At 43.3% G+C, this 14,813-nt stretch overlaps 1 protein-coding gene across 9 annotated transcripts; it reads right to left on the bottom strand.

Annotated features, from left to right (window-relative positions):
- Positions 1 to 7,607: 7,607 nt before the first annotated feature.
- On the bottom strand, positions 7,608 to 14,620 carry LOC136438358 (uncharacterized). Of its 9 annotated transcripts, none has more exons than XM_066433127.1 (5): positions 14,389 to 14,620; positions 13,530 to 13,742; positions 13,284 to 13,395; positions 13,124 to 13,148; positions 7,608 to 10,351 (listed from the first exon to the last, which is right to left on the bottom strand). In XM_066433127.1, exons 2-5 carry the CDS (start codon positions 13,687 to 13,689, stop codon positions 10,025 to 10,027), a joined length of 624 nt encoding a protein of 207 aa, XP_066289224.1. In that variant the 5' UTR covers positions 13,690 to 13,742; positions 14,389 to 14,620; the 3' UTR covers positions 7,608 to 10,024. The 9 variants fall into 9 exon arrangements, 6 of the variants coding, with proteins under 6 accessions (XP_066289224.1, XP_066289232.1, XP_066289249.1 ...); XR_010756415.1 differs by lacking the exon at positions 7,608 to 10,351 and adding an exon at positions 11,061 to 11,744 and having other exon boundaries at positions 12,796 to 13,148; XM_066433160.1 differs by lacking the exon at positions 7,608 to 10,351 and adding an exon at positions 11,061 to 11,744 and having other exon boundaries at positions 13,062 to 13,148.
- Between the last annotated feature and the right edge of the window lie 193 nt (positions 14,621 to 14,813).

Below are 14,813 nucleotides of genomic sequence, written 5' to 3'. Positions count from 1 at the left end.
TGTGCCAGGGTGACTTATTGCCGTTCACTTCTCCATCTAGTGCAGTCCACTTCAACGACAAATACTCCCCATAAGTGAGTAGTCTGCAAATCAAACACGGTAAAAACAACAACTGGAGAAATGATTTATAGTATTCTTGTGATTTAGAAAAGGAAACGAAATGCACAGTGTCGAATTCTATGCAAATTACACCATGCGTAATATTCACAGGACACTTACGTAAGTGTACTGTTACGAGTGTTAGATGTATTTTCTCTTCTATCGCTGGACAAAACTTATTTCGATACAGACATGACTAGGGATCATAAATGATTCTTCCTTCCTCATGAAAACAGATTTTTAATGATACACAAAGTGGACGACATTGGGTAGTGCACGATACATAGTAACGCTTCGAACCTGTAATTCCACAGAAAGTGACTTGCCAGCTCATGGCCAATGAAACTGATAAGACTACCTCTAAATGTTGTCAGACTTTTTGTTTGAAATAAATGTGCCGTGAGAAACCTTTTTGTGTCGTGTGTCGTTATTTCCCATCACACGGAGGCAGCCTTGACGTGGCGTGATGGCTTCTTAACTAATGCCTCTAACTGTCTCAGTCAGTAGTCTCGCCTTCTCATGTATATTTCAATATAAAGATACGTACCTTTTATGGGCGCGTTCCTAATGAACCTACATATCATTCATTCCATGCAAGTTACACTGGAACACACTTGAACACACACCAAACAAAACACCAAACAAACAAACAAACAAACAACTAACTAACTAACTAACTATCTAACTATCTAACTAACTAACAAACACGTAAAAAAAAACTTCGATTACACGGAGGTATCAATAAGTACCTGTGTCTGTATCTGTATAGCTGGTATAGCCGCCCTTCAGCTGGACCTTTGAACCTTAGAACACCTAACTGTAAGCGTTGTTTAAAGTTATTTAGTAAAAATGCTCCTACAGTTCTTGATGGAATGTATGTTTCCTCCCTAAAATGCATTCAATAATTGGAATCTCAGCACTTTTGGCTCATTTCTTGTCTTTTAGGTAGACTATAAGTATTCATATTCATACATACAATCACTTGTGGAGATTTCTTGCAAACCTTCAACCATCCGGTAGGGAGCATCGCATCGCGTAGCTCTGTCGAGTGACACGGAATTTCCACAGGAAGAAAAGTCTATGACGGAAACACTGCCAGTCGTGTTCGGGGATCAGTCCAGTCATTGAAGACAGTTATCGGTCTCAAAGTCAATATTTCTATTGCACTACACACTTTCCTCGCTACAAGGCGTTAAGAACACACCATTACAGTTTTACCAAACATCCGCATTTGTCGATGACTACCCTGTCAATGAATGGAGTCTATTTCCATGTGATGTTTTAAACAAGAATTTTTCTTCAACATTAGGTATTTCCTGACATATTTTTTTTTCAGAACTTTCACCAACAAAGCGATTTTGAGAAAATACAATCCTGTTTCTTTGGTCAGAATACGTAAGTCGATGATGTTCTGTTGGTTAGATTTACTACGTTGATGATGGTATTCTATTTAGCGACTGGCCGATTTCTTCACCAACATATTTGTTTCTCCAGAACATATATGTATATAAATGTAAAGACGTGTCTCGCTATGAAAAATCTTCAAGATTGCCTGCAGAGGCAACGGCATTTTGGGGATAAAAAGTGTTTTAGGGTAGTCGCTAGCAATACACGAAAACTCTTGCTACTGCAGAATTACGCGTACGCTTGACTTGAAATTGGAGAACCCCAATTACGCATTAGACACGGTGGATTGCGCATTGCGCGCAGCGGTGCAAGTACACATTATGTGTAATTCAGTAGGCTTCACTGGCCTGAACTTTATATTTGAAGAGTCCAAACTGTGTGGAATAAAACAGCAGTACTTGCCCACTCATTACGTTGACTTCAAAAGAACACAATGACACACTATACACGGAAACCTGTCTGTCGCGTTTTCTTAGTCATGCCTGTTCTTCAGTTTAGAAAAAAGAAGTAAGAACTTAAATTTTTGTTAGCCAAAATATCGTCTGCGGCGATGACGTTGCGTATACGTATCCCGTGATGCCTTGCGCCCGGAATGCCGCCTATCGCGTTGAACTTGTGGATCGCCTTGCCCGAAGCTCTCGAGACGTACAAAGACAAGTGACCCGAGCGAGTAACACATCCGACTTGAACAAAGCCCGGGCGTCCGTTCCACGCGGACCGGGGTGTCCCGTTCCCCCGACCGGATTTGTGTATCGCTGCGTATCCGCTCTTAGCGTTTGTTCGCTCGGGGACGCCGGTAGCTTTATATCCGAAGGCACTGTATAGTGGCCCCGGCATTGTCAAGGACGGGGCTTGTAGTGTAGGATTGTGGTTGTTTTTTTTTGTTTTGTTTTTTTGTGTGAAAGGAGCTACTTGATCTTTGATTAGCCCCAGCACTTAAGCACAGAGGACTGGTTCTTCACCCGACACATATACATCTTCATAGTCAGCACCCGTGGCGGGGTAAACTGTATACACTATGGACACCGGCACCACAAATAAAATTCGCAAGTAAATCCCATATATACGTAGTTGTCAATGAAGACTCCTGCTTTATACTTTGCACAATTTTGGTTTACCTCTTCACAAAATGTTGTAGTGAAATGTCTTTGTAATAGGCGGCAGGTGCAGCAATGTATTCACCATTATTAACGACTTCGATCTGTGTGGTTTTATCTGTCGTGGCCAGAACAAAAGGAATAATACTAAGTCCTTAAAGGGAGTGGGTTTCTTATTGACGTTTACCAGACCCAATCCTTTCAATTCTATATAATAGCAAAATATGCGGCCCAATTTTTTTTTTTTTGTTGCGCACGTCAATGTGTATGATATGCAAAGACGTCAGGTGGGATGAACAAGTCTGGCGTCCGCTGTCGTTTAATGCTATTGAGAACAGCTTGATTTCTGGCGTTTGACGGTGATTTAAACGTTTGAACAACTTCAGCAGACGTGTGCAGTTCTCATGTACACTATAGTGAACACCCATTTTCCACTCGGGCGGCGATCACACTGCAACTGCGCTGCGACGTCAAATTTGACAGATCGCTCGACAAATTTGATGAAAAAAAAAATTCTACTCTGTGTGTTCTGACGTATTTTCAGTCATACTCTTGCATTTTGCATGATATTCCAATTATGAAATCAAGGGCTACAAATATCCTATTTAGGTCGCAGCTCAATCGCCGTCTAGTGGGCCTAGCGTGTAACCCCTCCCGCTAGCATTCGCCCCCCACCTCACCCCACCCCCTGCACGCCCTATGTGTACCCAGCGGACGGTGACGGCCTCCCGTCTGTCTCGGTGGGCACAGATCAGTGATAAGGGGAGCGTAGCCGCAGGCACATTACCGCTACCATCCACCGCGCAGTATCGCCTATCCCCCGACAATCAGTCTGGAGCCAGCGCCAACGTGCCCTAGCTAATTGTGCGTAAGCCTAGAAGCCCTGTTGAAAGGGCAACACTGTTGAAACAATGGGATTACATTATAGCGGAAGCAAGCGCGGCTAGGAAAGGCAATAGATGAAATTACAGAAACAACTTTTAATAGGATATAAAAACATCTCTTCACTCTTGGAGTAGAACACACGCCCACTTAATGACACACAATACGAGAGGACCTGTCCTTGAGGCCTTAAGGAGTTAGGGCGACCATTTGCCTAACTGTACGACGGTTCTTTTTTCGGAGATGTACTTGGTTGTGTGGCGAGGTTTTTGGCGAGTGGTCTGGAGAAAGGCTAAAGTTTCGGGCTCACATCCTGTTGACTTCTGAGCCCTGTACTTGACTTCGTTTGAAATTAGTCAATGTTGCACGAGCCAGGTAGGCTGTCTTGTTTATTTTGATATGGAGCCAGACCCTCTCTCTCTCTCTCTCTGGGCAGGCGCCCAAGGCCACCTCTCCCATTCAACTCGTGAATGAGGTCAGAGGGAAACAGAAAACAGGCGGAAAATAGCCCCTTAAGATGGGTGGTCGGGCCCTGAAGTACGCACGGGTCAAAAGTTAAAACAACACTCGAGTCTGGAGAGGAAGTATTGTGTAGGGGGCGCCACGGACGGTTTGGGTTTCAGCGACTACTATCTAACACGGGATGTCTTTCCTCGCGTCCAAAGACCACAAATTTGCCCCCCGGCTCTCAGCTCTCGGTCCGGGTTTGGTGCCAAAGGCGATGATAACGATAAAACTTGACGTTGGAATTTTAAGTAAAAGTCGTTTGCCAAGAGCCGACTAATTGATGAAGTGAAACCCGAGCTGAGCACCCGATATGTAGCACTCTGCTTGAACATTCTCTGTGAGCTGTACATTACTTTATACTTCACTTAAACCCTTAATTGATAGTGTAATGGGCCAGAGGTTGTCTACTATGTACCCTGTGCGTCGCCACCAGACCCCGTTATTCAAACACAAGCCCGAATGGACTCCTTAGGAGAGACGGAAACGGTCGGGCACGCTCGGCGGCCGGCCCCCTCTCCACTGCCGTCTCCTTCTTTCACTCAGCGCGGTGGTTCACCCCGTAATTTGTTTAAGTCGTGTGCTGTTTCCAAAATTCTACCTTGCCCCGAAGGTGTTTGACTGTCTGGGAGTGAATGGTTAGATAGATATTGATATTTGGTTTGTAACCTTAGATTCGGAATGCAGGCGCTCCATTCAAAAATCAAGGGTAGCGCGTAGTTTTCAAGGCGACGTTCAAGAAAATTCCGACGATTTTTGTGTGGATATGCAGACCGGTCGGCAGACAGAGCGACAGTGTCCACATTTGTGTTATGTTTTGTTTTGTTTTTATTTCTTACATACTTGCAATGGTGCGTGGTTATATCCTGAGCCATTCTTGGTGGCGCCAAGCTGGTGGTAACGATAGCTGGCGCTAATGACTGTGGAGGCTACCCGAGTTTACCTGGTCCCCGCCGCCTTCTGTCTTCGCCGGCCGGTAATGGGCGGGTAAGGCGGCGACGATTACACCGCGACCCAACAGACGGTTCAACAGGACCGCGCTGCGGTGGTCCCACCACGTCTGGGTGGGCCGTTATAACAGTACGCGTCTCCGAATGTTTCTGTTCACCCTCACTGAACATTTACCTCATGATTGGAATAAAAAGCCCGGAATCAATTGATTATGGGTTCTGTTCTTTTTCAGCGTCACATTTGCACTGACTCCGGCGACGAGAAGGCCGCAGATAAAAGGACTGGAAAGTCCTTCCACGTCTCGTCCAACTGCAGATGGACTAATTGCTCGCCCTCTGACGACGACACTTTTGCACTAAAAACGACACAGAAAAGCCTACCAAACACAAACACATTTCATTTATTGTTATTGAAAAAGCTTTCTAAAAAACACCCTCACGGATGGTGATAGCTAGTCCGCTGAGTTGGAAAATGCCACTTTGTAAGAAGGGACATGGCCGCGGGCAGTTAGCACTGTAAAGACACCAGGACAAAGTCCAAATTGCAAAATAACGAACTTTCCTTTATTTATGACACTCTTTACTATTGTAAACGGCTTTTGATACTCTAAATGCAATGTCCAGTGGCCTCTTGTTACAATGCACTTTTCCATCACAGATGTTTTCATAAAAGAAGTAAATACAGACCTACATGGATGAATACAACGAATTTTCAAACATGGCGACGGTTATTTCCAGTAAAACTTAGACATGGAAGATAAACCATGATTGGATGATTACATGACACATCCAAAAACCACAGCAAAACGCAATGAACATAAATCACTAGCCTCAAGATATACTTTACGCCTTTGCTACTCAGTGCCTTTCTTTTACAATATACAACATTATATTCATTTTTCAAAGTCCTTGAAAAGGCTCTGAATTGCATACAAAGGACAATATGGCAATCCAGTCAGACTAATTCAACAACTAGTGAAGAGTTGTGGGAACCGTTATATTTCAACCGTTTTGAATGAAGCCAAAGCAGAAAATACTGTACTATTTTTAGAGTCCATGGTAGACACGACAGAACTCGCTAGCGTGATGGATTGAGACTTAATGAGCCTTAACAGTGACAGAAAATCACTCCATGATTACAGTGATTATCGGGAAATAATCCAAGGTCGTGGAGTGTGTGGTGAGGACGCACAATATCACCTGCTCTGTGAGTGTGCAGGGGGAGGGGGAGGAAGAAAGTCACAGACATCTGCACAGACATTTCAACAGAATTGTGGGCTACACATGAAAATATTGTAAAGTGATTTGGACAGCCTAACAAAAAATAATGGCTGCTAATTGCATAATGTTTTATAGACGGATACAATGTAAATCAATCGATAGTCATGCACAGTGTTGATTCTCTTTTCCAGTTTATGCTAGTTCTGAAATTAGGGAATTGGTGGTATGTCGCCATTGTAGAATACTTGAAAGACGAATGGTGTTGTTTTGTAGATTCATTTAAAGGTTTAAAGAGACGAAAGACAGAATAGACACAAAACAACTATTTGAGGTAAACCAAGTACTAGATGTGTCTACAGTCACGGGATGGAGACCGTTGACCGACCATTAAACGACCACTGTGACATTGGATGTGTAAATACTGTATGACCTATGATTTTATGAATTGAATATGATCCCGGTGATGTAGAAGTATGATCCGAAAAACAGTACAACACATAGAACGTACAAAATACACTTCTTTTATCAATACAGTTCAATTTGAATAATAATATATAATGATACTTTTCTCCGCTCAACCTCAGTGGAAAGGAGGCATTACCCCATGGGCCCATACACATAATGGCATGGCAGTCCTCCGTCAATCGAGCATCGGCAAGAAAATTACTAGTAATCACTTGTGAATATTCTAACGCCGAGTGTCTAATCGCATACATGTACTATTGCACTATACGTATAGCGGCTGGTAGAGTTTAATTTTGTTTTACTTTCTTTTGTTCTGTTTTTCTACAATGACTGGACTGGTCCGGGCACCTGTCAAATCTCACGAGACCAGTTCACGAGACCGACGACTGGAAATATGGCGTGTTCTTGAAACTGTCCACACCTAGAGTGGGGCAGATCGCCCTGTCTCCTCCTTGTTTAGTCCGAGAAGCTATCTCAGAATAAACAGATAAATCATTCATCGAAACATCGAGTCACGCCGTAGGTTTGGCGTGCCCAATGGTGGAAGGAGGAGGTGGTCTGGACTGGTGGTCTCATACCGGAAAGAAGAGAATGCGGAGTGTAAACCAAAGATGCAGTGTTTCAGTTGAAGGGTCGAGCGGGAGCAGAGACCAAGTCTTTTGGTGACAAACAATGTCTCTGATTGCTGACAGGAGTGATAGTGCCAGGTCAGTCATAACACTAAGACGTTGTGAATAAAAAAAGACAGTGGCCTTGACTCTCCTTACTTTGGGTCAAGAGGTGGGACTGTTTTCTCGCCACAAGAAGGGAAGAAAGATTTTCGTTCAAGACGAAGGAATTTTCGAAGGAAGGAAGGAAGGAAGGAATGATGACTTCTTTATAGCTACGGTAGTCCTGACAATATGTTAGAGGCAGGAATACCTTATACCAGCTAAAGCCCCCTTGCTAAATAACAGACAAGTGTTATGTACGTTACACTCAGTGAACTTTTCTGTCTTTTATTACATTATATATGTTCGTTCGTAATGAGAAAAGATGTCATTTCTTTATAAGTGGTAAATGGTTTACATAAAGTTTCCGTTCGTGCCTTGAGCCTGTCACACAATTTGGACCTTCCCACGACTTTGCTCCCGACCACTCCGCAACCAAGGTCAGCGTTCGATCGAGAGTAGCCTGAAATTCACCCTATCCTAGCTCTAGGTTCGCTCCTCTGGTCGCATCTAAGCAGAATATGGCTTTCCCGATATGGATTTGTCACAAATGTCACAAGACTAACTCCCAACCCTGGTATGGAGAAGGTCGGGAGGCCATGGTTGGCTATGTGTGACCCAAGTGTCCACTGGTAAATAGAGTTGCCCATTGGCGGTGCCTTCATCATGTTGTATCTGTGCTTAACTATGCTTACACAGACGTCGACACATACCCTCACGATCAATGTGGTTCCTCAAAGACCAAGAGTCATTTGGAAAAAAAAGTTACCTTGGCACTTGCTTACTGTCAGTGTGTATTCAATGAAACTCGATGAAAATGGCAATTAACAATTCCAGTCTTCTAGCTGAGAAAAACAGCCATTTCATGATTTTCCCTCAGTGTGTACCGGTACCATTGCAGGTCAACAAAGAACAGTGGTAACAGGTCTCCCTTATCTTTAGAAACCTTTAAATTAATACAATGACATTGCACTGCGAAATGAACGGCTTCAAGCTTATTGTCATGATTCGGAAGAGAGTTATGCCTGGCTCGGTAACTATAACCACAACCCAAAGCAGTAAATACCAAAATACACGTCATTCCGTCAACAAGTAGTTCAGGAAAGAAAACATCCTTGTATACGGTGGGAAAGAGAAAACCTTTAAAACCGTTTTGTATGTTTCCAAAACAATCTACGTTAATCGCAGTGATTACAACACAATTAGATCTTATAATGTGTAGTCTTAAGCGGTTTCCGTCTTCCAGAGCAATGACACACACATACTTACAGTGACGCAGGAGGAAACAATAGGACAGAAGTGAACATCAGTTGACTGTTACTCATGGAATGTCCGCACAGCAAAACCTGAGCACTTCTCGTGCGGTTTTCCTGTAATGGTTGGTGAATTTGCAATGTGTTTTGTTTGTGGCTGAACTAAAGAAAATCTACGAATGTTTTTCTTTTCTTTCTTTTTTTCTTTCCTTTTTTTCTTCTGTAAATGCATCATAGTTATTTCCGTTTATCTCAGTGATGTGTCAATGTAAGATTTCTCGTTCCGTGTGGTTTTCTTGACAACACAAAACGTTTTATCGATGGAAGCGTATGAGGAAAAATATGTTGTTGCTGTGTTTTCTTCGTTAGTACGTACGTCAATCTGGACGAAAACAAAAACGTTACTTTTCTTGTGAGTTTGTATTTCCTGTAGCCATTCTCACAACCTCACTGATAAAACCCTGTTTACAACCAGAGTGATTGACGTGTGTAAATCCTCTCCTGCTCTCTGTAATCTTTGACACCGAAGAACGGAAAGCACAACATTTCAACTTTAAGTTCAACAAAGAAGATAGTAACGCCGCGAGTTTCCGCAACGAGATATATACTATGGTTTTCCGTTTCGTACCCCACTTGTAGCCCAGATACGGGACCACACAGAACTAGAGCTGTCTCTGTGAAATGTTAGTGACAGGGCGGCTGTGGAGACCTTGGTGTGTGTGTGTGTGTGTGTGTGTGTGTGTGTGTGTGTGTGTGTGTGTGTGTGTGTGTGTGTGTGTGTGTGTGTGTGTGTGTGTGTGTGTGTAGTTCGCGTTCCCTCTCTCGCTCCCTGGGTTTGTGGAGTAAAGAGACGACTAGCTAGGGTGTACGTTGTTATCGGCGGAGACATCGCAATGTATAGTCAGTCTGACGGGCTATGGTAACGTCTCTAGCGCCCCCTGGACAACAACAGACAACGAGAACGCATTAGCGCCCATGTTTTCCTAGCTCAACTTACTTCTCTTGCATAGGTTTACGACTCTGTAATAGGATACTGTCATAGATTAAAACAAAAAACAGAAATACAAGGGTCTTAACAGCCTTTATGTTTGAATAGAAGAGGAAGAAACACACATTCTTTTATTCACACATTCTTTTATTTATCGAAATAAGTTAGCGAAATGGTGATAATTGAAATTGGAGTTATATATATATATATCTATAAACAGCGCATATATGTGGAAAAGTAAATTGATGCCAATTTTGATGTTAGTTTGATTGTGTCTGCTGTTAGAAAGTAATAACATGACATTTTTTCGGAAAAGAAGAAAATCTTAGAAGTAGAATAAAACACTTATTAAGATGCAGACCAGTATCATCTCAGAAGTGAACGTTGGGTTAAGTTTATCTACCAGTAGGTTTCAAACAACCACTTCACTTAATCCCTTTCGTAAGAATTAGTCCTCGCTAAATTCAGCCCACGAAGAAGAGGAAGAAAAACCCGACATGTCTCGTCTCCTTTCATCGGCATCAATTGAGCAAAAGTGTCTCCAACAAAGACAATGTGCTGTAGACCCCCGGTGGTGATGGAGCACTTTTCCCGCGCAAGAGTTGTTCCAGAAGGACTTGGGCAAATAAAGGAGCGGGTATTTCAACGTTTCAGACCATGTGTCGCTGATAACACATCTCCAGGCCGTGGGAAAAGACTCCGTGTGGGTCTCGGTATGACGTACAACATAAACAACAGGAACCCCTGAGTCGTGTGCAGCATCGTCTGAAGCAGGCTAAAAAAAAGACGATGAAAATTTTAACATCACAGACCGTGTAAGTAAAAAGGCATTTTCTGACATTAACAAGCAGAAGAAACAAACATAAATAACGCATGAGTCGTATGCAGCATCGTCTGAAGCCCACGGAAAAAAGACGATGAAAATTTTTCAAACATTTCTCAAAAGGTGTCACCATCTTTAGGTTTGTCTGAGTGAAAGAGAAAGGCATTCTCTGACTTTAACCAGCAGGCTGAACAAACATAAGTAACACATGGGTCGTATACAGCACCATCTTTAGTCCGCTGACAAAAGGACGATGACAAGTTTAACATTCACAGGAAGATTTCACCATCTTTAGCTTTGTCTGGGTAAAAGACAATGGCATTTTCTGAATAAACAACCAAGAGTCGTATACAGCATCTTCTGAAGCCCGCTGAAAAAAGACGATAAAAACTTGAAAGATTTCACCATCTTTAGGTTTGTCTGCGTAAAAGGGAAAGGTATTTTCCTAGTAAGATAAGCAGACCAAACAAACATAAGTAACGCTCGTCGTAGAACATCGTCTGAAGCCTACTGAGAAAAAAAGAATGAACTTGTGACCAGACGTGTAGACGATGAAAGTGATCGGCATGTTATAAAGATTTCATATTCATATTTGTCTAGATGAATGGGAAATGCATTTTCCTACTGTTACAAGTAGAACAAACAACAGAAGTAACCCTCGTCGTAGAACATGGTTTAATGCTGACTGAAAAAAAGTACACTTGTCCAGTCTAAACTATGAAAGTTTGTAGATTTTCATACGGATTTGTGTACATGAAAAATAAGGGCATTTGCCTACTGTGATAAGCCGAACAAATAAAACTAAACTAACGTCTCTACTGTTAGAGCGCAACAGTAGAAATGTTGGTTTGAATTAAAAGTTCAGACAAAACGTACATGAGAAGTATAAGAAGCAATATGATTGGACTCACGAATACGAAAGAATCTGTCAAGGTATACGTATGGTAGAGAGTAAGTCAGAATATTGTGGAAAATGGTTGTTTTTGATCCAGCGTATCTCAGGCGCTCTTGTCTTCAGACAGAAGAAAGTTTGGAATTCAATCCTTAACCTATATCCACATGCAAAACCACCTGCCCTAGGCTTATGACATGTTGTGTCTATACTCAGAAACCTAAGCTCAGCACGAAGTGCAAGGATCCTTTAACTACATTTACAAATTAGGTTAGCCATTGAATACAGCTTCAAGTTGTGGTTGAGGGTTCTCCAGAATGTACTTGTAGCTTCAAAGAATGACCAAGAACCTCCATGTAGAGTGAAGTGGATGTGAATGGCATACTACAGACCGACGTGAAGTAGCCATGTTGTCACTTGATCCAAGTTTGCACGGCCTTTTCCTGTGCAGTTCTATGGAAAGAAGACAGAATAAACAAATGCAAGATAATGTAGAGCAGAAAGACAGGATGTTTGTCTATTGAAAGTAGTTCATGATATTCTCATTGATGCATTTTTCCTTGTTCCACTCTATGTAGCAGTAGTTGTAGTAGAACATTTATTTTACTTTACCTCTATTGTAGATATGATGTGATTTGCTAAATTGTCTAATTCCTGTGTTTACGTTGCAAATCATATAATCTGAACTCAGTTCGGCACCTTTGCATTAATAACCAAGTCATGACTGTCGTCTGCAAAATGATATAACGTTGGGTAACATAAATTCGCGGGGTACTTAAATTCGCGATTTTTTGAAAACGGGGTATTTAGGGATATGTGCTAGATGCAACATCAGTAATACCGCTAGAAATGCAAACTTGACAGACTAACGTATTCAGAACACTGTCTGAAAAGCTTTGATAACCATGCATTAGAAGTTGGCTACGTCAAAAACTCTCCGTCCCTTATTGTCACAGTCTGCATAAAATAATGAAATCCCCACACAGAATAGTGGGATCTGTGTGAGAGAGGAACTTGTTCAGGCTGCGGAAAAATGTGGATCTTTCCGCCGCCTCATTCGGGAAATAAATGTTGCTAATCCTTAAGGATCGAGCACCGTCCGACAGGACGGCACACACCACTGGTTGTCTAGCTGCAGTTTGCTAGCGTACGACGTAGGGCAACGACGGGCAATGTGGCCCTCCTTGTGGCAGTAGTTGCACACAATGTCGTTGGTACATTCGGAAGCGGCATGACCAATAGGCTGGCACTTGTTACAGAACAGGACTGTACAGTTTGCAACTTCATGTCCTTCCCGATGGCATTTGAAGCAGGTTCGAACTTGGCCTACATAACGGAAAAAGACTAGCCTGCCATCGGCCATCCTCCAAGAGGATGGGATGTTGACCCCCGGTTTCAGTACCACCTTGTGCTGCCTATTGCCATTCCTTATTGACGGCTTGTCCCGGTACGTGACCATTTTGGAGACCAGTACTTGTCCGTACCGGGACAGCCAGGTACGTACATGGTTATCATCGAACTCCAAAAGTCTGACTATGAATTTGCCCGCTGGTGTCGTGATGTTTCTGTCCTCCACCAACAGCCACTTACAAACGGCCTCATGAGCTTCCTCTGCCTGCTTTCGCTCGTGGGCCTACCAAGCTGCAGGTCGGCCTGTAGGTCTTTGTAAAACCGATACCACTTATACATTTGTTTGTACGTGAAACTTTTGAAGGGACCAATCCCGTAGGTGCAGGAGTCGATGTTGGTTGCGGGAAGTGGTTGACATACTTCAGCAGGTAGTCCTTCAGCCAACGCTCCTGAATGTCGACTTTGTGGCCATGAGTACGTACCTCCTTCACGTGCTTGTCAACCAAGCTGTAAAACAAAATCAGTGTCAGAAATATACTGAATGGCTGTCTGTCCTATGTTTACAAGAAAAGTCTCCAGGTTTGATGGTGACATTTATTATGGGTGAACTTATACGATAATTATTAGAGGTGATATCATTACTTTGCGTAGCCAACGTCATTTTCCAACAGCCACTTGTAATGCCCGAAGATGAGTACAAGTTGTCCGAGGTACTGTACCTCCGTTGGCTGTGTTCTGTGACAGCGTCTCTTGGCTGCAAGATAAACAAGATTTCAGCTATTCACTACCAAATCACACAGGGATGGCAAGTACATTTTCATTACTGAACATTACACACCATTCACATAACAATCATAAGTGTATTGCTGTTATTTTGGTTTAGCTCACCCTCTTTAAGGGCTGTTTCCTCATTCTGCATCACTGGCCAAGGCGTTGCGTCTTTCTTGGTCTTTTTGGCCTCTGAAGTTGGAATAAGCTTACATTGCTGGCGGTCTGCCTGAACGCTGACATCCTGGATGGACAAGGCTGGCAGCAGGGGATCCGCCATGGCGCCCCCTCCCCTGTTGTTTACGTTCAGGTCTTGGTCACCTACACACGAAACTAATGCACAGAAAGAAACAGGAATAAGCCTGCTTAAAGAAAATTTCAAGGGCTTCAACTACATGGAAACAGTAGATAAATATGTAGGGCAGAAGCCGTGATATCGAAAGGTTTCAAGCGATCAGGCGATGCGCTCCCTCCCACCCCTACGTTGTTTACATCATGTTTGGCCCCACGCCGATGGAAACCTACAGTATAGAATGGAATGAGACTTCACCCGTTAGATCTCAATACTAAGGGCTTCGTTTTTGTGGACACAAAGTTCAAATCGGTCAACTTAAAGTCGAGCGATATGATCGAATTCCGACAATAAACTGACGACATCTACAAGTATCCCCATGACCCCACCGGCCAGCGGTACGTTGTTTACATCAAGTTTAGCCCCACGCCGAAGGAAAAATACGGCACGGAATAAAACTTGACTAATGTCGTTAGATCTACATTTCAAGGGCTTTCATTATGTGGAAACCAAATTCAAATCGGTCGAGTTTGAGCCGAGATATGTCCAAATTCCGGCGAGAAGATGACGAGCCCCCCTCCCCCCTATGTTATATGTATGCTAACGTACGGCAGACAGGCTTTCTCGTCGATTTTCGCGATTTTCTCGACTCGCACCCCATCCAAATTAACAAGATCTGTCCCTTACCTGCTTCCAACTGAAACTCGGTGCGTAATCTTCTGCTTCTCGGCGATTGACGGACGAAAACCTCCAAAAACCAGCTCGGTTAGCGAGTACCCGAGTAATGGTGGACGCCAGCAAAAATTCAAGCCGGGGCCGCTGCGCCCTGATTGGCCGGGTGCGTGACGCAAGCTGGACTGCCGGCCAACGGGAAGCTAGGAAAGCTGGACTCCAAGCTGGACTCCCGGCCAATGAGAAAGCTGGACTACATTGCACTTAGCTAGGTTTTGCCCCTGCGATCGGCAATGGAATCGTCCATCGTGCAATGCACTTTAGCACCGCCCCTATAGCGTTACCAAAAAAAGGCACTTTGCACCGCCCCTATGGGCTTACCAAAAATAAGAGATGACGCTGGAACGAGCCGTATACGCGTAGCTTAATGTAAATCTATC

The sequence above is a fragment of the Branchiostoma lanceolatum genome, chromosome 1, assembly GCF_035083965.1.
Source record: "Branchiostoma lanceolatum isolate klBraLanc5 chromosome 1, klBraLanc5.hap2, whole genome shotgun sequence".
NCBI lineage: Eukaryota > Metazoa > Chordata > Leptocardii > Amphioxiformes > Branchiostomatidae > Branchiostoma > Branchiostoma lanceolatum.
This window is presented reverse-complemented; position numbering and strand designations above follow the sequence as displayed.